The sequence below is a fragment of the Haplochromis burtoni genome, unplaced genomic scaffold (assembly GCF_018398535.1).
Source record: "Haplochromis burtoni strain Fernald_Lab_line unplaced genomic scaffold, NCSU_Asbu1 Contig_67, whole genome shotgun sequence".
Lineage (NCBI taxonomy): Eukaryota > Metazoa > Chordata > Actinopteri > Cichliformes > Cichlidae > Haplochromis > Haplochromis burtoni.
Window position 1 is genome coordinate 1,874,435 of NW_024582428.1, and position 25,549 is coordinate 1,899,983.

A 25,549-nucleotide genomic window follows, 5' to 3' on the forward strand; every position below is an offset into this window, starting at 1 on the left:
ACACACACACACACACACACACACACACACACACACACACACACACACACACACACACACACACACGTGTCACCATGTCCTGTGGTGTGTTGCTCTTTTGTTACCTCCAGAGCAGTGTTTTTAAGGGAGGAATGCTTGTGAAGTGAGACTCCTGCATAGCAACAGGCTCTGTCAGTTTTTGGAGTGGATACAGTCGACAGATGACGTTAAGCTGTAATCAGGCATAACATTCATCATTTGCACTGATTGAAGGTGATCTGAAGGTTTTAAAATAAACTGTGTTCTTTTTTTGTAGCAGCGTTTATCACATTCGGATCAGAAGCATAATACATTTTACTTTTCCATCATTTACAGAAATGTCTACATACAGATTATTTTAAGCTCCCTAAGTTAGCCGTATAGTTTTAACATCATTTCAAATGCAAAATGGTTCTATTTTTGCATTATTGTTTCATTAGCCTGCGCTTAAAACAAAAGTGTGCTTCTTTTGTCAGTTTTAGACTTCAAAAGATTGTAGCTCCACTGTTCTTTGATATCATTTCCTGTTTTATACTTGCTATTTGACATTAAATTGGCACAATGGGAACTGCAGTCAGCTAAAATTGCCTGATAATGTGTAGGTCCATCTTGTGCAAGCAAAACATGGCACAGACACCAGATCCCTGGGCTGTCCTCTGCAGCTGAACCTTCAGGTCTTCTACTGGATTGACCAGTGAAGCTGTGCTGGCTGTGCAAAACTAACCTATAGGAACTAGGGATGGTGATTTAAGGTGAAAATACTATTTCATATTCTCTGAGAAATGCTGTTAGTGTCCACTGTGTATATAGTTGTTTTTAGGTTTACTATGACATGGAAAACTACAGACAACCATCTGCTAGCAAGCAAATTAATCATCTGGAGAATTTTGGTCCAGCAGTTTCTTTGCAACCAATGTCACCCAGTGACTACCAGCAACCTTCAGGAACCACCAACCACATTTTTCCCTAGCAACCGCTGCTTTGTATCCTGTTCAATATGGCAGCTCTTGGGCAAGGTTTTTTTTATTATTATATTTTTGCCTTTAGTGGATAGTGGTACAGTGGAGAGAGTGAGCGAGGGGGAAGACATACACCAAAGGGCCACAGGTTGAACTCAAACCTGGGTCGCCTGCTCACCCAGTGAGCTAAACTGCCACCTGCTCTTGGGCAATGTGCACATGACGTCAAAACCAAAATAGTACAATAGTTAAGACCTGCCACTAAGTTAATAAATGACTGAATGAACCATTTGACTTGTGTTGTAATTTACTGACTGTTTGAATAGGAACCCCAGAAACACTGGCTGCTTTGTGTTTCATAGTTTCTTTATCTTTACAGTGTTGGTGACGGTGACAGTGATCTAGATGAGTACCTTTAATTTTTCTGATGCCACTCTAATAAAGGTGCTTTATAAAAAAACGTTTCCTCTAAAAACCCTTTTTATTTAAAAGAAAACAAAAGTTTGATGCAACGTTTTTTGTTAGAAACTGTTCACAGTGACACAAGAACAATGCAGAGTTGAATCCTTTCTCATTTGTTAGATCATTAACCCTAAAGCTCTTGCCACAGGAGCATACACACATGTCGCCACACAGTCTGTTATCACTTTGATTTCCTGTGGTGGCTGTAACCCGCAGACAAAGTTATTGTGTGGGCTGTGGGAAATGAGTTTCGCTATAGATCTTATCCACATAAACTTACCTTCTGTCTGTTTAGTGTGTGTGTGTGTGTGTGTGTGTGTGTGTGTGTGTGTGTGGGTACATCTGCCAGTGCAGCTGTTTGTTAGTCTGTCAGCCATGTCAAAACCTGTATGTCTACTTCTATAACTGCGCCTTTTGTGTGTTATAGTGAAAAAGTTTATTGGATCTCAAGGTTTTTGTCATTTTAGAGACATAAAGTAAGCAGACGTGTGTTCAAACATTTACAGATTTGGGAAAACAAAGTGGTGGGCATGTCATAAATCCCCTAAACTCATATTTAAGAAACAAACAAATAAGCCTTTTTTTTTTCTGTTGCTGTAAATGATATCTTTGAATCACTTTCCACCATACTATTAAATGGGCAGGTGGATCAACTTGGATAAAAACTACTAAGAGAAAAAACGGCCATTCTAGCTGTGGTAATGTTGACTGAAGATTCAGCCATAAATCCTTCTTCAGCCAGAGAAGCAATTCAGTCTTGGTGCTGTTACCTGACAGCCTGCTGCTTTGATGATACCAGGTACCCAAAAGCTTACTTATCTACCCACACATACAAACACACACAGAACCACACACACATGGATGCACACACTCAGACAGTGTGTCTAGCCTTCAGTCAGTTCTGCATAATGGATGCATGTTTCCCAGCAGGGATCCAAAATGCCTGCAGGAGAAAGAAGGAAGGTAGGTTGGTAGTCTCGGTACTGAAGTTACATTTGTCTATGTGAGTCAGAAATAAACATACAGGAAGCTAATGTTGACAGTGGTTCAACCAACAGCAACTTACTGGAGTTGCTCTTGATTTTTAACTGTACCAGCTTTGTATCCTTTGCACCTTTGTACCATCATATGTCCTTGGTACCTTGGCTGGTGACCCAAAACTAATGAAGGGAGAAGGAAATACAAAACACAGTCTAATTTTTTATTTTAAATTATTTGGCTGCAAATCTCCACTGTCTTATGGTCAGCATAAACTAAATGCATTAAGGTATATGTATATTTCAAACTGTCAGTGTTTGACGGCCAATCCATTTATATATGTGAAACATGACTTCCAATCCTTATGTTACTTGAAGTAATTGAACATGAAGTGCATTATGTTTTGTTCTGCCTTTGGAAGAGTTTCACTCTCTTCATGTGTGCAGAATTTGTTCATAGGTGCCATAATTCCTGTTGTATGCAGGACAGAAGTGTGGCCTGTCTTTGTTCTTTGGATCTTGTAAGGCTAGAAAAAGTCCAAACAGTAAGATAAAACCACAAATAAAATCCTCCTCCTTGTTGTAGCCTCGGGATTCTCTCTCTATGTTGTCCAATGGCAGCTGGGACAACTGCCCCACAACTGTGTAAGCAGAAGAAAATGATTGGCAGAAGAGTCATAATGATCATAATAACACTTTTATCGCTCATACTATATTCATCTCACTTCAGCAATATAGTAGAAGAGCTTCGATAGATTTCTAAAAGCATCATGTTATAGATTCATTTTATATTCTGGTCAGTAACAGATGAAAGAAGCTGACATTGTTTTTTCATTAATGGAAACTCCTCTGCCTCAGTAAATTAAGCTCCACTGGAAGGCACCTGCTCACTTCTTTTCCCCAAGCGTTTCTGATGCGTGACTCGGATGGTATTCCATATTGTTGAGACAGTCACTATGATTTGTTCATTAACTTTGTTCACAGCAGCAGACTGAGTGACGGTTGCTGTAAAGAAACCTTTACATGCCGAACAGTTTTTTTGTTGTAGCGGGACTCTCAGAGCCGCAAGCCATAATTGTCACCCTTCTGTCGTCTCCTGGCGAAGGCGGTTCATTTGTTCCTTTGCTTCTCTTAATCTTCTTCTCTTCGCTTCTCATCCCTTGTTGTTACTCTGAATCTTCTGCTTTCTGGCAGACATTTGTCAAACCAACATCACCTTTTCCACATTTACCTCAAGATTTCCATTTTAAAACTTTACAAATTACCTCAGCAACCATTCCTGATTTCTTTGAAGGCTTGGATGGCATTTACAGATCCAGAAAAATTCTAATACATCTTTTGTCTCCAGAAGTTGATTCTGGACGTAGCGTAGCGTTTTCAGTGTTTCTACGTCCAGATGAACAGAATCAACTTTTGGAGATTTACTTACCTGGATGATTGAGCATGCATCAAGAAATGTGACTTTTGGTTATAATTTGAATTTTAAATTGAAAATGAATCCAATGATCAGATTTCTTTGACTTTCTTGACCACACCCCTTCTCCCCAGAGGATGGAGCCTATACATTTTGGAGCCTCAATCATCTGTTCTCATTTGCAGCATCAAGACGTCAGCTTAACATTTTTTGATGACAAACCCCATGACCTTTCTTCTAATAGCACCTTAAGGCCATGCAACTGTTTAATTAGCTGCCCTGTTGTTCATTCAATCCATTACTTTAATACTTGAAGTTGTAGTCATTGTTGCAGACTCTGAATTTTGGTCATCAGTTCATCTCTCTCTCTTTCCAGCTGACCCTTTCTGTACATCTCTTCTACTATTTCCTAATGATCACCTGCCTTAGGCCACTTTTTTGTGTAGGCGCTTGTGTTTTCGACGTTTAAATTTCAGGCTTTAGGGGAAAACTTTCAAAAAATCAATGGTGTATATGTGTGTCTTCGTAAGATGAAGATATTCCATGAACACACATCACTGAATCTTTAATTTGGCAGTACATCTGTCATTTATGTTTGTGTGTCGACTACATGCTGCCACAAACTGCTGAAGTGGCACATTTCAGCAGATGGTAGAAGATACATGCATTTGCATACAGAATATCGTATCTACATTACACATAGTATTTTTTGCCATTATGAAATATATTTTTTAAAATCCCAGATGCGCTTTTTGTTCCCTTTACATAACCTTTACCTAAATATAAATTCTAATATATTAACTCTGAAGCTAGACTAAAGGACTAGGGTAAGATTTACTAAAGTTCCTAAACTTTAGGCGTAGAAATCATAGAACAAAGATTAAGAGCATATCTGACAAGAAAATTTAAAAACATACTTAAGAGAGATTTCAAACTATTTTTTTCTTTGTGGAAAAATGTTTGTTGTGTGATCATTCAGGCGTGTTTAGCCTGTCAAAAACACTGCACTACACAACTGCATAATTACAGCCAGCAGATGTGATGGGACAATTAACACAGCACACACATGCTGTTACTGTGCCGACACCTGCTGGCATCGAGACAATTTGCCAGGAGAGTCCCAATTTGTCTGTCCATTTGTTCTCTAAAGACATTTTTCTACAATTTAGAATAATATACACACAGCAGGACTGAAAGGAAGTACTTAGCATTTGTCTTCTGTACAGACATAATACAGGACTGCTTGATTTGTACTCAATCAAAGATGAACAAATGCCAACCATTCTGTTTTAACTATAAAGGGTAAATTTATAGTTAAAACTTTTGATTTTTTAAAAAATCTGCTTTTAGCTTTGATGCTGTCAATGAGTCAATAATCAATAATAATGTTTCAATATACGAGCTCTGTCATGATCAAGAACCTTAAAGTTTACGAAATAACTTTGATAGTTTTTAACATTTTACTAACGAACCACTGTTTTTATCCACTGCTAAAGTTACAAAACAAAAAAGAAAAGTAAAAGACAGTGTCGGCATAATCTGACACACGCATAGTTTTGAAATAGGTTCCATTCAGAGAGATGCAGTTCAACAGGCTGCTGTATCGATTGATATAAACCTGCGTCAGCTGCATAGGGAGAGAATAGTAGTAAATGACATAAATCATAATTTTGTTGGTCTTGTGTGTGGGATTAAAATAGCTCCAGGTAATTAGTTATCCTGCAGTATGGAGATCCTTTACAGCCTTTGTGATGCTTTCCATGTTCACAACTCGGCTAGGCTCCACTCGGGTCCCAATCATCAGAAAGCGGGCTCAAGGATACCTTTTTGTTTTTGTTGTTAGTCTGCTTTTTGGACTTGGCCATTGAGAAACTACATTACGACGGGCCAACTGCACATGCATCCCAGTCCTTGTAGAAGAAGTAGAACAAGTATAACTACACTGTCAGTGTCTGCAACTGACGCTTGTTGAGTTTTGCTTTAGATTTCATTATGTGTCTTTAAGTATTTGCGATATTACAGCGTTTTATCATTTTTTAATTTTCATTTTTCATTTTAGTTTTGGTTCATGTCTTCATGTTTAGTTGTTTTAGTTTCCTCAGTGTTGCCTCGTCTGTTCCTCTTTCTGTTGGTGCCTGTCCTTCTGCGTCTGTTATCAGGTTTAGTGTGAGCAGAGTTCAACATACCCCAGCTATCTTTCTGTTATCTGGATTCACTGAACATTGGAAATCAAGATAAGCAGTCATACAAAGCTGCTTATCAACTCGCTAAGTTAACTCTGGGTTTCTCTGCACGTTCACATGGAAGGTGTGGGACATCTGACTACAACTACGTCACCAAATTGAGACACGAGAGAATCTGATGGCTTATAATCAAGCATTTCATTAAGTTTATATTTAAAATAGAAAATCATTTTGTTTTTTGCTCTTTCAGCTGCAGCCCTGGTAGTACTTAGTGGTCAGAGTAGATCATCAGAATTCAAAGTTATACTTAGTCTACGTGCAAATTTAAAATGAAGATCTCTAAGCGCAGTATAGGTGTACAATTTGAGGACCAGATTTTCTGAGAACCGAGGGAAAAAAAGTCTTCCCATTGAACATTTCTTCAATTTCCGTCCTCTTTGGCACTAAAACAGAATACCCAGACTCAGGAGATATCAATGGAAAGCCCAGGATGTCCTCTATTAAGCACATCAGGACTTAGTAGGGTAGCTCAAATAAGTCAAAAGATATTGACGAAAAACAAATGTCCATTACACAGGACAGAAATGAATAGGCTGGTTCTCAGAAGGGTATATCAAGGCTCAAAAAAATAAACATTTTGTAGATTTTCAGGCAACACAAATAAAAATCAAGGAATAGAACTGAGTCATAGAATCTCTACTTTTTACTGATGTTCATCAGGGAAATGCAAAGACATTACAGTGTTGAATTACATTCTGAATTACACTCCTACCATCCACGCACGAGGTCTTCCAGTAATAGTGACTGCTGTTTTCCATAAAGTTAATTGGTCAGTAGGTGTTGATTTTGCACCAATTGCTCCCTAACCTGAAAAATAACCTGAGCAGGTTAGGTTTGCAGCAAAAACTACCAAAACAATATACTCCAGCACGAAGTGAGCCACCTTCATTGTAGATAAAATGGGATTGAACATGACGTTACCTGGATAAAAAACATCCTGCTTTGTAGTCCAGGTCTCTCGTCTCCATTTTGGTTTGGCTGTGAATTCTCTCGGGTTTTTTTCTTCTGGTTTTTACTTAATGTTTGTCTAGTTGTTCTCACATGTGGCGGTTTTCACGTGTTTCCCATTTTCTTCCCTCTTCCCAGTTAATTCCCTCAGTCGGTCTTGTCCTCCGCCTTGTTCACTCACCTGTTTTCATAACATTGGGCGCCTATCACTATAGCCTGAGTTTAGCTTCCTGTGCTTTGCTAGCTTTTATACTGTTTAGCAATCGTTGTGCAGCATCTTTTGTGAACATAGAGCTTTTGGTTCTCTGTCACTCTTAAAGCATGACAGAACAGGTGTAATGCTCATTTTTAAAATATAGTCACTATGTTTGCGTTTTCATTAAAAACAACATGGGCATCTGCCTTCACGTGCATTGTTCTCAGCCAGTGTTGTCTGAATGTGAGAGGTGGCTGCTGAGCAAATGTGTCACTTTAGAAAGATATCATATCAGCGTACCTGGATGCCACATCACAGCATCCTCTTCCATCTGTAATTTCCCCTGAGTGAAGCTAGCCCTTCCTAAGTCATTACAGGCACACTTGGCTCGGAGCTTCAGAGTAAACAACAAAGTCGAATAATCTTGTGAGCTTATGTTGGAGGTGTTAGCTGTGAAGACTGCCCCCTCATTTCCTCCTCTTCTCCTTCTGTCTAGGGACAGATGTCACAGCTTTAAAGCAGATTGCTCTTTCCTCGACAAGTGTCTTTGGTACAGCAGTATGTACACATCCGTATGAGCATCTTAGCCCAAAGGGGAGCTGAGGTCTCCTACAGAGTACCATCTAACGATGCCTATCTGTTTTTCCCAGCCCAAACCTTTCAGTCTCTTATTTTGTTAAAACTACATCTTCTGCATAAGATGTAATTCAGCTGAGTGCACCTCACTCTATAAGAGTCTATAAGAGTAAACAAGAACAAATGACTAACTTAGCATTCATAAGAGTGTGTGAGGTTATGATGTGCTTTCATAATGTCTGTGACTGGTGATTGTGGCTATGAAATCCCAAGGAACATTTATAGAAGCAAATTCCATGCCAGGAATGTGTCCTTCATTGAAGGTTCTATGAAATCCTTGTACTTATGTAAAGAGTTAATTACCCTGACTTTATTTGTTTCAAATTGGAACTTAGATTAAGCTGAAGTCACTAAATTGCCTTTGTTTTTGTTCTCAGTTGTCGGGCAAGCAACAGGAAGAGCCTGATTGTCACGTCCAGCACTTCGCCCACCTTGCCACGACCACACTCACCTCTGCATGGACACACAGGTAACACACACTCCTTTATATAAACTGCCTTTGATGTTTCAAACTATAGACCTGATATACTCAATGCTGTAATATCATCAGTATCCATAGTACCAGTTTCAGTAGTCCAAATCCACTCTCACTGGTAGCATAGCAAGAGTTGCTGAATAAATTATGATGAAAAGGTGATAATTTAGGTGTTGTTTTATTGGAAACTTTGACTCTGCTCAAATGTTGTTGTTCTGCTAAAAGTGTGTAGTAACAGCAGACAAGTTGCATTACATGGAGTCGTGTTGTTTACAATCACACACCAACAAAGCTCAATTAACAGCTCCGGTAGCACACTGAGATCGCACAGTGAGATGTTTGTTTGTGTGAATGAATGCACAGGCTGACATACGCTCAGCTGCCGCAGACAGACTTTTATTTTTAACACTTATTAATAACCATTGTTTTTTATAATGATGCTTTAGCTAATAGTTTGTTGCTGTTGAATATTTAGTACTTTTAATGTTCATCCATTGGTTACTAATTAGTTTGAAATCTGAAATAAAAAAAATACTTCAGTGTTTATTTTCTTTATTGTAAAATTGCTTCAGGGTTTTAACAAAAGCATTTAAATGCCTGGGTAAGTAAAGAAAGTTTTATTTTAAAATGTAATCTTTGTAAATAATAAGCAAATAATATTAGCAAAATGTTCTCCGATTTTAAAGTAATTTTCTCTTATCTGTATAATATGAAACATATTTAGAAAATAAGTATTTTTTGTTAAACAAACCTACTCCTTAAATAAATGTTGCCATTATTATTGATTAGTAAATATTATTATTTGTAATTTAACACCGTGTTACTATAATTAAGATGAAATATTTACTTCATCTTAATTATTGTATAGATTGTTACCAATGCATTACTTAGATTTTCACACTTTTAAAACTGACATCATCAAGATATCGTTACAGTAATGCAAGACAGAAGACAGACTGATGGTTGTCTTTGCTGATTGGCTTGAATTCATATGCATTCCTGCAATATTTGTATAGCTTTTAAAATCACTGAAACATATGCATATATGCTGAGCATGCAGGTGATTATTTTGTGACAATACAATGTTCTTCTGGGAAACCTCGGGTCAAAGGCATTCATGCGAAGGTCACTTACTGTTACTCCCACGAACACACTGCTGAAGACGAGGCACAAATCTCATAGGAAGAGCAGTTGCTGATAACAGAAGGATAGTACGTCGCACCACACCTTTGCTGTTCTTTGCTATTTTCAGGTTACAAAGAAAAGAGTCTGAAGTGGCTCAGTCTCCAGACACCTTACTTCATAATCTGACTGAGCCTCTGTGAGATCCACTCGCTCTGAAATCCACATAACACAGAGAATAACGTGTCAGCATCCAGTTCCCCAAACCCATCCAACAACTCCCTAAAGATCTTGAATCCATGTCCCAACTGTTTTTGGACAACAGGGGAGTCCCCAATATGGGTGAATTTTGTTTTGTTTTTTTGGATAGTGTATAAATTTTCTGGACTGTATAATCTGAGGGCACTCTGGCACAATTAGCAGTAGTTTCTTGACAGAATTTTGATTGCTTAATCTCATCAGATAAAAAGAAGTCAAGCACCTTGACAATAATTTTGCATAACCACTGATTTGCTGGGTGACTTAGATTTGCCAAATTTGATGAAGTGGAAGCAGCTTCCCAATGATTTTATGTGCTTTAGCCTTTTGTAATGTGCTAGAGCACATAAAATCATTGGGAAGCTGCTTCCACTTCGTCAAATTTGGCAAATTGGTATTGCATTTTCTTGTCTCCCTGTGTAAGGTCAGTGTCTATAACTTTAAGCTGATCTTGCAGCAGGAAATACATCAAGATGAGATTTTGCCTTGATCTTTGACAAACTGACACATTTATAGAAAGAAAAATATTTCACCCTTATCAAATACTCTTGAAATACTCCTGAGAAGAAGCAGGCAAGAGTCACTTCAAAAGGATTCCACCCACCATGCCATCATACGTACGTTCGCTATGAAAAAGTGTGTGTGCTGATATTAGAAGCTGTATGCACACACACCAAATGATTCGATGAAATGTGTGCTAACAAAATGTCTTCTGAACACATCTGACAGGAAGACAAACCCACCAACCCACACACCCACCCATCTTCTCCTCCACCCTTCGAATGTATAGATGGAAAAGAGATGGAAAAAAGAAAAACTATGATTGATGGTGCCTGAAGGGGACTGAGCGAAGGAATCAAAATATAGACTGAAACAGCAGAATGGAAAAGGATTATTGGTGGCAGTAACTGAATGGGAGGAGAGAGAGCGAGAGCTCAATGAATATGAAAGATGGAAAGATGGTAAAATATTGAGGAGAGAATATTAAGGAGAGGCTGCGTGACACAGAGAAACACTCATTACCATGTTGTGTTTACCTTCACCCGATAGTGGTAGTAGTGTTTGTTTGGGTGGGTGACATCGCCTCAAAATTATATTGGCAATAACAATATTTCGGACAATATGGGAAAAAGTTTTCTTAACACTGTAAAATAAACTTAAATTCCAAAAAGTTAAATAACAAACAGCAACAAAACCAGCAACAATTTAAATTTTAATAGCGTTTTAAAATTTAGTGCAAATAAATTTTACAAACATGCTAAATCCAGCTCAGTTAAAGACTTTTTACTGCACAGTGCTGGTTTATACTGTTTAAACAAGTACTGTTTGGTCAGTCAGTCAAATGAAGTTTAAAAGCCACTTTGTAAATGTAAAGTTTATTTTTACTCTTGTAACATTCTTTCTCAGACACTGATCTCAAACCATTTTCTGAAGCCACCAAAATATATATTTAAATATTGATATCCTGATACTGATTTCATAAACTACTCATGAACTATGAAACACAGGCTTAGAGCCAAGCAATCAGCGAGCCTTTGCTACTGATGGGAGCTTTGTCATCCTCCACTCCCCACAGCATAGCACAAGCACTGTTTTATTTTGGCACCAGTCTATTGTGTGACTGGCGACCTTGGTGTCAGTGAATGATCATTTATACAAGAACCGCTGTTCACCATAAAGTAAATTGCTGTCTTCCCTGAATATCAGCTGAATATCTATAGGTTGTAGTCCTGTGGTTAGTGTATGGTTTCTGTTCTGACTAAAAGGTGCACAGATTCTACTTGTATGCTGAAGCACTGATCTGTTAATCAGATTTTCCTGTATTTCATTATGCTGTGAAATGACACAGGAACAATACTGTGATGGCTGAAGTTAGCAAAAGACAATGGAAAGGGTTGGAAATAAAAGACATGTTGTTTTTGTTTTTGAGAGGGGGTTTTAAACTGTTTTTGGCAGCTCACTGAGAGGATAAAAAAATTCACCATCATCCATCCATCCATCCATCTTCATCCGCTTTATCCGAGGCCGGGTCGCGGGGGCAGCAGCCTAAGCAAAGAGGCCCAGACCTCCCTCTCCCCAGCCACCTCCTCCAGCTTATCCGGGGGAACACCAAGGCGTTCCCAGGCCAGCCGAGAGATATAATCTCTCCAGCGTGTCCTGGGTCTGCCCCGGGGCCTCCTCCCGGTGGGACATGCCTGGAACACCTCACCCAGGAGGCGCCCAGGGGGCATCCTTGTCAGATGCCCGAACCACCTCAGCTGGCTCCTTTCGATGTGGAGTAATTCACCATCATACATTACTTATTTGACATGATGATTTTCTTTTCATAGTTTCATATCTGACTGGATAGATGTCCTACGGGGCATCTGCAGTGCGTAGAAGTGATCTGTGGTTGCCTGTTTGTATTCACAGTGTGGTTTGCTGTTACTAATACTGTACACTTCTTTTGCTCCATTCTTCTATCTTCCCTTCCTCCTCTCCATTTACATCTTCCAGCTGCTGCATTGCCATGGTAACTGTGCCACTAGTCCTGCAGTGCTGTCTATGTGTGCTAGACCCTGCGCAGGAATTAAATACCTCTAATTAAACAGCACTAATTAAAGATGCTGTTTTTCATTTTCTGTCCTGTTACACTTTGTTTAGTTTGAATCTGTTTACTTGAATAATGTAAATTTTGGTTTCATATCACGTCTGAACACAGCTCCACACTTCCACTGTAACTGTCTAATCCAGGCTGTGATATCTCATTGTAGACACGAACTGATTAATATGAACCACTGGAGGTTAAGCCTTGTCCTTTCATTCCCTTTTCCTCCTTCTCAGTCTCTCGCTCTTGCCATAATCCTGAATTTCATCATAGTTTCAATCACCAAGCCATTTGCTGCTAATCAGATGGAAATTCTTCAGTCTAATATCCTGAGGGTCTGATGAGCACCAATCCTCTCCAAAAAAAAAAAGACTTATTAAATGTTGGAGGTCTGCATGAATCCCTTGTTGCCTCTCTCATGATCTCTTTTTCTCCTCTCTTGATATTTTTGTAATGTTTTAACATCAAGCTTCATTTTCTCTTCTCTTCTCCCCCATTTACTCACACAGAATATCTCCATCTTTTCTATTTGTTTCACTTCACCAGCCCGTAGTTTCCGCTCTCCTGGCTGACAGAAAGCTGTTATTTGGTAAAGGTCAGCTTGTGATTGGCAGCTATACGCTCTGAGTCGAGATGAATACTGTCAAACCACTGCTCATTTTTGCAATTGTAATGAAGGACTGCAAGAAAGATGGCTTTTCTTTTGTTCAGTTTCATGTCACAGACTCAAGGCTAAATATATTTATACATACATATGCATGTATTGCACATTTCTTTTTACCCCTTCCCCAATTATTTTGATTTCCCCACCTCGTCTTCACCGGAGAGGGAGCAGGCAAGTGAAAATGAAGAGCCACAGAGTAGATATCACATTTGCATGTATCTGATATGAAAGCATATGTCTTGGTTTTTGCTAAAGTAGGTCACTGTCACTGCAGTTTACTGCAGGAAACCTAAAAATGTGACAGCAAAGTAGCTTCTATATATGGTGTGATGAGACTTCTTACTACATGCACTCAGTTATAATTTACATTTCACTTCACTTTTTCTTATTCAGGTGCAAAATTCATGCCACAGTGTTTTTTCATAGATTCCATAGTGATTTTTCTTTGGAAACTATTTGATTGTGGCATAATTATAACTGACTGTGGTGTCAGTTGAGACTGCACGATCAATAGATGGACACATTGCTGCTATTTCACTTTACTGCAGTACATATAAAGACACACATGGGAGATCCACAAAGCATAGACGTGATCTTAGATCAGGTCTGTTTGAGTTTTCAAGTCGGCTCTAATCTCTGTCAAAAAACGTGGAGAGTTCAGTCCAAAATACTTGCGAGCCATCGACTCAGCACTCATGATTTGCATGTTGTGTTGAACATACATTATATGTCAGTAGGGCTGCCACAAACGATTATTTTGATAGTCGACTAGTCACCGATTATTTTTGCGATTAGTCAACTAATCAGATCATCATCCATTGGAGTAAAACGTACATCTTATTGCACCAACAGCATCTGCTCTTATATAACGATCATTAGCTGACAGCTTTAAGTGTTTAAGGTGTGTGCTAACTAAAAATAAAGACAAGATGATAGTTTATTCAATTTTAATGAAATTTGCAGATTGTTTCGGTGAAGTTTAATAAACTCCTTGCTATCTAAAATATAACAGGACACCGGAGTATATTCTCGAGCATCTCACACTTCTGATAATCAGCTGTCTGCTTGACGTTTATTCAGCTGTGTAAAAACTATAACTTTAATCTCAGCCAAACCGATTTACTCAGGAACAAATAAAATACTAAAAAAAAGCCAAACAATAACATTTTTAAGTTATCTAAGTGACTTATATATGTTTAACCTGAGTAGCGAAAGACGGCGGTGGGTTTGAAAACGATTTGCCGGGAGTCCGGTGTTCTCACGGGCTAGTGACCTAGCCCCCGGCTAGCTATCGAGCTAGTGGGTAACAGACGTCTCCGAAAACGTCGGAGCGCTTTTGAAAATATGCGGTGTCCTGATAAACTGAGCAGATATTTGAGGTTTACACAGCTACATTCTCGCCTGAAAATATGTTAAACGTTTATTTTGTGACCCAGAAAGAATAATAAGAGTAATATTAAAACTAACTAGCTGCCGCCATTGTTGGAAACTGAGCTGGGCTGCGCTATGAATTCTGGGACACAGCTTCTTCTTCTTCGGGGTTTAACGGCAGCTGGCATCCTTGTACATGCAGTGCTGCCATCTTCTGTTTCAGTCCGTTATTACACTCTTAAATCCTACTACTTATTCCTGCGTCTTTTGTGATCTTACAAAGCTTCAAACGACGCGTCGACTATTAAATCAGTCGTCGACGATTTTGATAGTCGACGTAATCGTGACTAGTCGACTAATCGTGGCAGCCCTATATGTCAGTAAGTCCATTAGCTCATGGACTTATAATTGTGAAGGTGTTAATACACACGAGTATTAAATACATATCAATATATTATTTGGCAAAAACCTGCAGGTGCTGTGAGTGTCTTCCCCATAAAAGAGGATACCACAGGCTGGGAGAGCAAATAGCGAAGGAATGTCTAGTTTTTATGTTTCATGACAATCTGTTCGGTCTTTGGTGATTTAAAAAAAGGATTAAAGTGACTTTCTTTTGTGGTGAAACACTGCGTGACTGCGTGTCCTGTGCGTGCATCTGGTACTCTTGTCATCAACCTATGAGCACAAACACATTCTCGTGCAAAAACGTCTGATGAGACCTAACCATCCTTTCTAAACACAAACACACCAGTTGACCCATTGCTGATGTGTCTGATTTCTCTTTGCTGAGAGAGATGGATCTTAAATAATGTCCACGCACATATGCACACACAGTTCTAAGTATAGTATAAAATATGAACAGGGAGGATCGGTGCAGTGGGTGAGCCTGCTAACAGCTCCAGGGACAACTCCATGTCCTTTTAAATGCAACTTCAGCAGCATCCTTGCAGCCATACTACATCATGTATAAGACATTTGACACAAGTAAGATGTACACTAACAAGCAATCTGTCTGACTAATAACCTACCTGTTCACTCCAATATGTGCATACATGTTCTGCACAGCCAACTAGACAGACAGAGGTTCCCATCTGACGGCAATCAAATGCTCGCATTAATATTTGAGTTTCTGCTCTGTCCAGACATGCTGCGGAGAAAACTGCATAATTGATGTGGAAATGTCCGACTACTTAATCTCTCCTCCTGTTTTTGAGGCAGCCAGCCGTTCCTCTGCTATTCATCTGTGTTCACCCTTTCTTCCTTCAGCCTCATTCTGCTGAATTATTATCAGAGTGCTGTTTCTCCCTGCAGATACTGACCGTGAATATCCATTCCACTGCTTTTGCTCGGATATGTCAGCATATTTAATTAAAAAATGTCAGCTTTATTAAACAGAGGATCATCTGTGGCTTCTGTGGCAATGGCTGCATTATGAGCTTCACAGTCAATTCAAGCTGTTCTGGAGATATTTGGTGTTCAGTGAAGAGAAATGTTTCCCTTCTGTGTTGAAGTTGAAGCAGAAATTGAGTGTTTGTGTCCCCAGTTTCTCAAACTAAGTTATTGTTTAGCTACTTACACGTGATTTTGTTTGGGGAAGCTGTTTTTTTTCTTCCCCTTTATCCAGTTAAAAGTAACTAACTCACTGATTGCCACAATCATTATATGATGTGTTATCAGTCTAAGTGATATAAAAGGAGTTAACTGAACTGCATTCATTTATCTTTGTATATTTTCAGCAGTGTAATAGTAAATGTAAAAAGCAGGTGGTTCACCTACTTTATCTTAATCTAAATTTTTAACTCCACCTTTCTGTGTGATTCAAGAAGACAGACGAGTCATTCCTTTAAGCTCTTTACCTTTTACTTTCCCCTGTGTGCTCGTTCACTTAATGAGACACTCAATCAGGTTGTGATAGAGCCCATCTTCATTCCTCTCTGTCTTCTATTACAGCCACTTCCCCTGTTTATTTATTTATTTATTTTTCCTATTTATTTTCTGCATATCGCCCACGCTTCTTCTCTTCATACATCTTACATTCGGATTCTCATTTTGCTCTTGTCTTGTTCAAGGTCAGAAATTTAAAGTGATGGAGAATAAAGGAAAACAAATGAATGAGCAGAACACTTAACACATGCTCTGCTTTCACAGTGAGGGCCTTTTTATCTTCCCATTCATATTTTCAGGTTGGTAAATGCAGCAGGAAGATGTCTTGCAGCACAAATAATTCATTCTGTAAAGTTTTAAGAACCCCAGTATGAACAATACTGCACAGATGAAAGAAGGCATATTTATTTAATGTTTGCGTCAAAGGAAATCTTCTGGTCAAAAATAACTTGATGTCATCGAGAGTAGGTTTCTGGTTAGACCCTGTACAGAAGAAGACATTTATAAAAATATAATAGTATATTATAGTCCGAGTATTTGGTTTGGGTTGGGATGCAAATGTTTGCAGTGTTTTGTAGTAATACTGCTCAAGCAAAGTATCTATAAGGTGAAAAATATTAGTCCTGGGATAGAACAAATCTCTGACACAGGTACTGGATTTACCTCTAATGCATCTTACTAGTCAGTAGGTAATGAGCTAAGAGGGTAAAGTAAAAGGAAGTTAACCAGCTTTTGGTAAAGACAAAGTTTTCTTTTTTCTGATGCACAGATATTATTTTGTATTTGAGATTACTGTCTTGAGTAAGCACATATCTTTGCTATGTTTTATTATTGATATAATGATATCATTACTGGGAGCCGTTACTTGGGCTTTGATCAGAGTAGTAATACTTGGTAATAAAAGAACAAAGTCCCTCTGCCTCTTTCGTTATTATTTTGTCTCGGATTTTTATTTCCTTGAACTTCACTTAAAAAGACATCTCACATCTTTATCATCAGTCTCAGTTGCCAGTTGTGCGTTTGCAGACATCCCATTTTCCTCTTCTGCATCTTTGCATCTTCTTTTCCGTGATCATGGTTGGTTGGCATGCTCACTGGCATCAGCATGATGCGCTGATCCCTGATACAAACAATAGTAGCACCAAGTTGCTGAGACATGAGATGACAAGTCCAGAGATGAAAAAAAAAACAAAAACATTTTTCTTACCTATTTGCATAGTCTGTGGTGTAATTTTCTTAAATCTCTTTTCACTGAGCAAATTCACTGGATTAAGACTTCACACATTGTCTTTTATTATGAAAATGGCACACGTTAACAAAACGCATCCCAATCAGTTAATTAACTTCTCATCAGCCATGAAGTAACGTAATCGGATATGATTTTCATTCCCCGTGATTCTCCCTGAATTAGCTGCCACAAAAGTGTTCACTGTGTTAAAGAAAGAACTCATCACGTGAACACAGGTGTAGGGTTTCTGTTTTCTGTCTGTCTTACTGTCATTCCTGCTTATTACTTTACTTCTCTCTGTCTTTCAGGGACCAGCCCACTGGACAGTCCTCGCAACTTCTCTCCCAACACAGCTGCACACTTCTCCTTTGTTCCTGCTCGCAGGTAAGACTTCCATTTATGTGCTAAGGATGTTTGTGTTTGCAGTCACACATGTAAAAAACACAGAAGCGTTGTTGTCCTCAATAAACAAACTGATTGTATTAGTGATCATTAGCTCTTACCAGTTCTTTTCAGTTTTAAGTTATACAGTACATCAGGAAAAAAATAGAAATAAAGTAATAGATTGCAGATGTTGAGCCCAAATAGATAAGGTATACTTCATGTTTTAATGTCCGTATCTTTGAAACAGTGTTAAACAACTCAGTGACCTATAAGAGCTGAGCAGCTGCTGATGTAAATGAGTGTGTGAGCTGATGAGGAGGCAAATGTGTAAATACTATTTTACATATCTTATCTGTGCTCCCATATCTGTGCCGTGGCTAGCGTATGTTGCTAACTTCCGGGAACTATTGTGAGACACTGTGATCCCTAGCTGTGGTGGGGGGGTTGGAATCTATTTGATTGAACTGAGACTCTCCATTCGAGGACTGAGCCGAACAGGCAGGCTGTTTGCACGACAACGTCATCAAACACCGAGACACTGTGTGTGTTTGTGAGGTGCAGCAGCGAAAAGGAGCATTAGTGCTGATTTGAATTGGAAATCCCTCTCTGTCCAGCCGCTGACCTCAGAGCTGCCGCTGCTCAGCACACTGTGGGGTGAGAGGGACACCGTGTGGTGGAGTCTGATATGACGGGCCTACTGTTCGTACTCGCATAAAAGCCTTATTTTATCAGAAACACTTTCATTTAAATGTATTTTTCATTTGGCTTTGCATGAAAATAATTGTGCTTGTTGTCATAAAATAAAAAATACATATGGCTTGCAACAAAAAGTGTGCCACTCTGCACTGCCAACAAAGTATCAGCAGTTACACGTTTTTCTTTATCAGATATGTTTTGTTTGGAAAACCAACTGAGGCAATTTGCATCTATTTTTCAGTCTGTGTGACAGCAATAAAAATAAATAAATAAATAAAAAGAAAACCATTGTCTTGTCTTCTTCACAGCCATGGACACAGGGCTGACAGGTAATGTCTCCATTCTGACCTCTGACTTTTCCGCCTGCTCTTCCTGCCCTTTGTCCGCTGGACTCACATCTGGAACACACACACACACACACACACAAACACACACACACAACACACACACACAACACACACACACAGACACACACCACACACACACACCAGAGAGAGAGATCTGCACAAGAGGAACTAACCTTCAAAATAAAAGTGGAACTAAATTGAATGAGGGACAGTCCCGAGACAGACAAGGTGACACGAGAAAAATGAAGACCCCCATAAACAAATATCATAATGAACACCACAGGGTTTTGTTTTGTTTTTTTAGAGGAAACACAAATCATTTTTTAGACATTTAAATAAGTGCTTTTATGATCTTTTTATAAATTTCTTCAAAAATCTCCAGAAGTTTCACTCGTTTTAGCCAAAAGTGTAAAACAAAAAGAAATGAAATACTTGCGAGATGTTTTTAAAGTCGGACATGTTTAATTGGATTTGGAGCTGAGACACAGAAGGGTTAAGGAGGCACTTCAGGTTTGTTAGGATGAATATTTACTGAAAGTGACAAAAAGCTGGCTAATGTTTGATAACCAGAAGGTATTTGTGAAGTAAAGAATCCGGCTTTTCGGACACAGGATGAGCTGTCGAGTCTGTGAACTCTGTGGTGCTTCTCTTTAGGTGTGCAAAGTCTCAGTGGATGCTTTTTGCACACATTAGGTTCCATGCTATCTTTCCGCTTCACCTTTTCTTCCACCTACTGTAATACTTTTCCACTGTATGTGACACTACTTCATCTTGTTATTCTGGCTGTGGAGAATATGTGGTATTTCACTGAAAATGATCATTGAGTGCTGATGTCTTCATTCATTTTCTTTAATGTTCGCTCTTTGCTTTTAAGGACGGATGGCAGACGCTGGTCTCTCGCTTCATTGCCTTCCTCTGGATATGGCACCAACACTCCCAGTTCCACTGTCTCGGTAAATAAATTCACTATACTCTGTCTATGCATGTATTTGTATGTCTGTTGTAGTGATCTATAGGCTCATCCATGAAAACTAGAAACACATACTTTATTTCACTTACTACAAAGCTGCAAAACTGCCGTAGCCTCCACTGCTGATTCCTTCATTCTGATACCTTACTGTGTACTTCTGCGTCCTACTCTTTTTCTTTCCCTCACTCTTAGGGACATGTCAAATGTCCCACTTGGTCTTATTCTCCTCCTTGTCCTTTACCTTCTGCTGTTCTTTCATCTCCCTTTTTTAAAATTGCACACTTCCTCTGTGGCTCCTGCCTTTAAAATGAGACTTGCTGTGCATCAAAGGCAGCAGGCTGGCTAAGTTGTCTGAGAAGCCGTGAACTTGAGCATCCAGACTAACACAATCATTGTACTAAGAGAGAACCAAGCCCCCCTTCCCTTTTATCTTATTCGGACAAATAAGACCTTTGTTGTGTGAATTTCACCCTAACTGGTGGGTTTTTTTTTATGCTGTATGCCCTTTCTGTCACAACCCCAAAAGGATTCGTGCCTCCTACTGAAATCAAACCGGGGACTTTTCACTTGTCAGCTTCAGAAACTCACATTCACTGAAGTTCAGCTTAAACTTGTTTGGAAAACCTTTCCAGTAGTGGAATTGCAAAACTACATACATTATAATTTGATGACACACAGATTTACAGCTATGCCAAGCACTTCATTCTTCAGTCTTTCCACTCTGTTTTTCTGTGTAGAAACGAGCCTTAACACCAGGAATTCCTGCAAGGACAGACTACCACAAATTGTTCCAGCTAGAGATAATGCTAGAATGTCCTTGCGCCAATTTCCATTTAGAGCACTTTAACTTTTCAAAAATACATCATACAAGCAAAAATAGTTTTAGCCTGTAGTATAATCCTAGCTTAGCTCCCTTCAAACCTTACAGGCATTTCCAGCTTGGAGTAATCTGCTTTTTCTGTCCCTTTCTCCTCTAATGAGAAGGGGACTAAACTTTACTCCAAAGACAAACTCAACCCAGAGTTCTTCTAATCCCAGTTTAGCTCCGGCCTAACTCCTCACTGTAGCTTCAGTGCTGGTTGTAATCTATACTCCGTTTGTGCTCCTCCTCTCACAGTCCTCCTGTTCATCCCAGGAGAAGCTGCACCAGCTGCCCTTCCAGCCCACACCTGACGAGCTGCACTTCCTTACCAAACACTTCAGCTCTGAGAGCATCACAGATGAGGAGGGACGACGCTCCCCCGCCATGAGACCACGGTCCCGCAGCCTAAGGTAGGAGCTCTGGGCTAGCTCACAAGATATACTCTGATTGGATCCAGCAAAATGCCACATGAAACCCAGCCTACGTGTTAGCGGAAAGCAGAAATGAACGATAAAGCAAATGCCCTCCATTTTTCTATAGCTGCTAGAGGCTTCCTGCAAAAGAAAAACCCTTGTAGGGCCCAGACGCACAAACCCTGCTTGCTATTCAAAGAAGAGTTGATGCAACACATGTCTCTGCTAAACATGTCTCTCTCAATTTTATTTTACATTCAAAGGGAGCATATCGTTTTCAAAAAGAAGTATAGTTTCTCAGCTTAATCAACCAGTATTATGTCTTTGTAAAATGTACAATTTTACAAACAATGTAGATCTTTTTGCACTTGTGGGTGCAGACCATTCAGATCAAGTCAGTACTTGAATTTAAAAGTAATCTCATAAATGTATCCTTTCTGTCCCGTGATCTAGAGATGGTTTTTCTCACCTTCAATTTGTGTCAGAGAAAGTGATGCAACGTAGCTTTATCAGTCAGTCCTGGATGATGATTGCTCATTTTGAGTGTAAAGTTGCTGGGCCTTCATTGGTCTGTAGAGGAGGCTCACACTGCTGCGCCCCTTCACTTGTGGAGGTCTGATTTTTAAATACAGCATAGCACTAAAATAGCATTTCACATAGGATGAACAAACATTAGCAGACCCAGATTGTGTGTGTATTTGTCAGTCTTAAAAAGGTCACACATATTCCTCTGACTTACCCATGACAGGTGTAAGTGAGAATAGTCCTCACTGTGACAATCACCTGTCAAACTGTAGCTCTGTCAGTGTTGCGTTGTCTTTGGCCGTCTCCAGCCATCTTTGCTTTTTTGTGATTCTATTTCTGTTCCCGGTTGTCAAGAGATACTTTCAGATTTCACCTCATCCTATCATCTACAGATTTTCTCTATCAGTCCTCTTTAAAATTTCCTTGTATCACACACTTGTTTTGACCCCTTCATCTTTATCCCTGTTTCTTTATGGATAGATGTCGAATGCTTTCATCCTATGAGATGAAAGCAGGCAATACCAAGTTACATGGTGTGTATCTGATTAGACTCCCGCTGTGTTTAGTGGTGTGTGTGTGTGTTTGTGTGGTTTGCTATCTCAGGTAATCCACCATCAACAGTGTCCCTATATAACCTTGATATCTCTCCAGTCAGAAAATAAAATGAAATAAAAAGTTCTCAGATGTTACATTTTAGCACCAACCTGCTTCTATCAGAGATAAAAGAAGAGCTGACAAGCACAGAGCACTTGCTGACTGTGAGCAAGTTACTTTACTCTGAGGTGACTTTGAAAAGTGTTTCAACTGTGGCTGGTTGTCAGCCCCCCTCGTATGAAGGAGGAGTGAGCCTCAGCAAAACCCTGACATCATATTAGTCTACCAGCAGTGAGTGTCATTAAAAAGCTTTTAATGAGCAGTCTATAGACAATCTACAAGTTCAGAGGAATAGCCAACAGAAAGCAGTAATAATGTGAGGAGTAAATGCAGTTTAAACGTTTGAAAAGGAAACGCAAAAAGATAAAAGAAGAAGAACAATGAAAGAAATTAACTGGAGTCACTGACTGGACCCATCAGACAAAAGAAGGAGCAAGAGAAGAAGAGTATGTGTATTTGGATGAGAGGCCATATAGTGAACATGAGCTGCAAAGCAATAATATATAATAGAATGATCATGATTTTATCATTCTGTTGTAAGGAATGACCTTCACCATTGTTTTTGTCATTCTCTAGCTTCTTTATTTCATTTTTTGCAGAAGCAAAGTAGGATCATAGATCCGTTTGTATTGTTGGGCTGTTAAGACATCATAGCTAAAACAAAATATATATATACCTCATATTTATGTAGTAAACAAGGATGTGTAAATACAGAAAAACATTTTTTTTTTTAAATTCATATCAGTTTTATACACTCTCCAATCTGTCAGTCATCACCTGGACAGTTTCCATCACCTGAGGGGGTTCCTTCAAGGCTGAGCAGCTCTTGTCTCCTTCCCTTTCACTCTACAGTCTGCAACCATTTCTGTTGGTGAGTGTAGAGGTCAAGCTAACTGATGCAGCACTCCATCATTGCTGCTTCCTTTTTAACAGTCCTTACCGAGCCTGAAGATGTGGCCTGGCTCACTGAATAAATGATGGTCCCACTAAGATCAAACCAGGTGGACTATGTGTCACTGCAGGATCTTTTGGTTGCCACTAAAGTGTCGGCTTAAATCTGCCCGTTACTAGCAAAGCCCCCACACAATAACAGCTCCTTCTAAATGATTCATGGTGGGAATGTCACAGGCAGAAACCATGTCTTCTTTTTCTCAGTGTCTGGTAAAGACACAGCAACTGATGAGGGGAGGTGCGCACTACTTAATCTCCGGGGAGCATCTCTGTGACGTCCACACCTTTTTAAGTCTGGTAACTCCAATGAGCTTATACTCAGCAGGCACTGATTCCCTTCTTTGCTCCTCTTTTTCTGAGCCTTCATCATAACAGTATTTTGCTGTTTTTAAGACTGCACTTCAAAAAGCCTTAAGAGGGCTTTTGCTCTTATCTTAGCAGTAGCTTGGATCAGCACACCTGACAGCTTTGCTTTCTTCAGTGTTTTTTCTACACTGTGTGTCCAGACTTTTCTCTGGTGCTTTTATGCTGAGCAAAGTCAGAAATGGTAGGTGACTAATTTATCTGACAATTTAAACTTTAATGAATTTCACGCAATAGAAACAAATTGCGGATTATAGATGAAATGTGTACTTCCAAAGAAAGGCTGTATGCAAACACAAAAAGCTAGAAAATATTTTATAATTATGTTTTTTTAATAGTTGAGTTTAAGCAGCTTAACACAAATTGAAATTCGTGACTGGAAACAGAGCCAGAAAGTAAATGAAGACAAAGTACTGAAATTAAACTTTACATCAATTTTGAAAAGAATTTGCACCACCGCAGGATTCACTAAACAAACATACCTTCACTGTTCCTTTATCTTTTCATTAGGTTTTAGCTTGGAGGATTTTAATGACATCATCGATGATTTTTGGTGGTGAAGGCACAACGTGCCCCCCTCTCTGTCACGCTCAATTAGGCGTCTCATTTCCCCAAGTCAGACGCCTCAGTTGTGAAGCAGCAATGTTATTTTTCTCTGTCTCGCTCTCTCACTCTCTCTTTTTCACACACACACACACACACACACACACACACACACACACACACACACACACACACCAATCATCTCTCCTCCCACCTCACCTCAGCCTTCCCCCAGCCTCACCATCACCGTCTGATTCCCTGTCTCATCTGATTTACTTCAATTATCCTCTGCAGAAATCAGCTCTTTTGCATTTTGAGTGCCTTTTGTCACATGTGGCACCACTTAGAAAGAAAATGGGCCTTCACCCAATGTTTTAATTATCAAATTTCATATCTTTCTGAAAGTACAAGTGCTAACTTTCGAACTGCAGCCCCACACTAAAACAACTGTCCCAAGGTTTGCTCCAATATCTCTTCTCAAAGGTCATTTCTCAGAGTAATGACTAAGACGATTTTCGCAGGGATTGCCGCGAGGCAGTTTTTATTTCCCATTACCGCAGAAATATAGCCAGGTTCTAATTAGCCTTTGTCTGGCTTTCTTATGTTATTCATCCAGAGGATTTCACTCTGGCGTCCGCTACGGCACACTGAATGGGAGATTTATTTTAATATCTGCTCAGGCTGCTCACAGGCATGAGCGCCCAACAAGAAGAACACAAAGAAGACACCAATGATATACTGTGAAAATTAAGAAAGTGCCTCAGGCTGTTTTGGACAAACTCCTCCTCCTTTACTTACTGAGCCTTGTGGCAGAGCTACAGCTTTTGATTGATTTTCTCTTTCCTTAAAGGCACACGGACATTAAAGAAGTGCTTAAAGTTGAACATGTTATCGCATCAGGTGATTGACGTACATGACTAACAATTGCCTTTGTTAGTCATGTACGTGCACAGATATTCTAGCCTTTTTCTTTTTGTAAAATATCAGTAAACCCGAATTCTGTCTTATTGCTGTGCCGTTATGTCACAAAGACAGTTTTCTTTCACCAACTAGTTGAAAACACATCTTCCTTCTAGCTTTTTCACAATGAAGCAGTGAAAAGGAAGGATGAGGTCCTTTTCAGTTAAGTTTGAAATCGTTATCGTAGAGTTGGATCAGAAAATATGTAAAGAGATTTTTGGGAGGGTCTGTACTTAATTTGATTGATTAAGGTGCTCATGACCATAAAACCCTCACATGTAGCCGAATTAAAAAAAGTTGCAAATACCGAGCCAAACTTCCTGCACAGCAAAGAAAAACAAACCTCCTTACCAGTTTTTTTAATTGCTTGATTGCTGCCAAGGTTATCCTTAATAAATGAAATAATAATTTAAAAACTGCATTTTGTATTTGCTTTGAT

General features: G+C 39.3%; 1 protein-coding gene across 11 annotated transcripts in view; it reads left to right on the top strand.

The window, feature by feature from the left end:
- The window catches only part of mast2 (microtubule associated serine/threonine kinase 2), a 141,394-nt gene that overhangs the window by 84,203 nt on the left and 31,642 nt on the right, over positions 1-25,549 (top strand). For 9 of the 11 annotated variants that reach the window (XM_005937376.2, XM_005937378.2, XM_042221463.1 and 6 more), the window contains 5 exons: positions 8,231-8,322; positions 17,751-17,826; positions 18,831-18,851; positions 19,744-19,822; positions 20,957-21,111. In XM_005937376.2, coding sequence (XP_005937438.1) covers positions 8,231-8,322; positions 17,751-17,826; positions 18,831-18,851; positions 19,744-19,822; positions 20,957-21,111 — 423 coding nt within the window. The remainder of the gene's footprint in view (positions 1-8,230; positions 8,323-17,750; positions 17,827-18,830; positions 18,852-19,743; positions 19,823-20,956; positions 21,112-25,549) is intronic. The other 2 variants (XM_005937380.2, XM_005937385.3) reach the window with 1 other exon arrangement.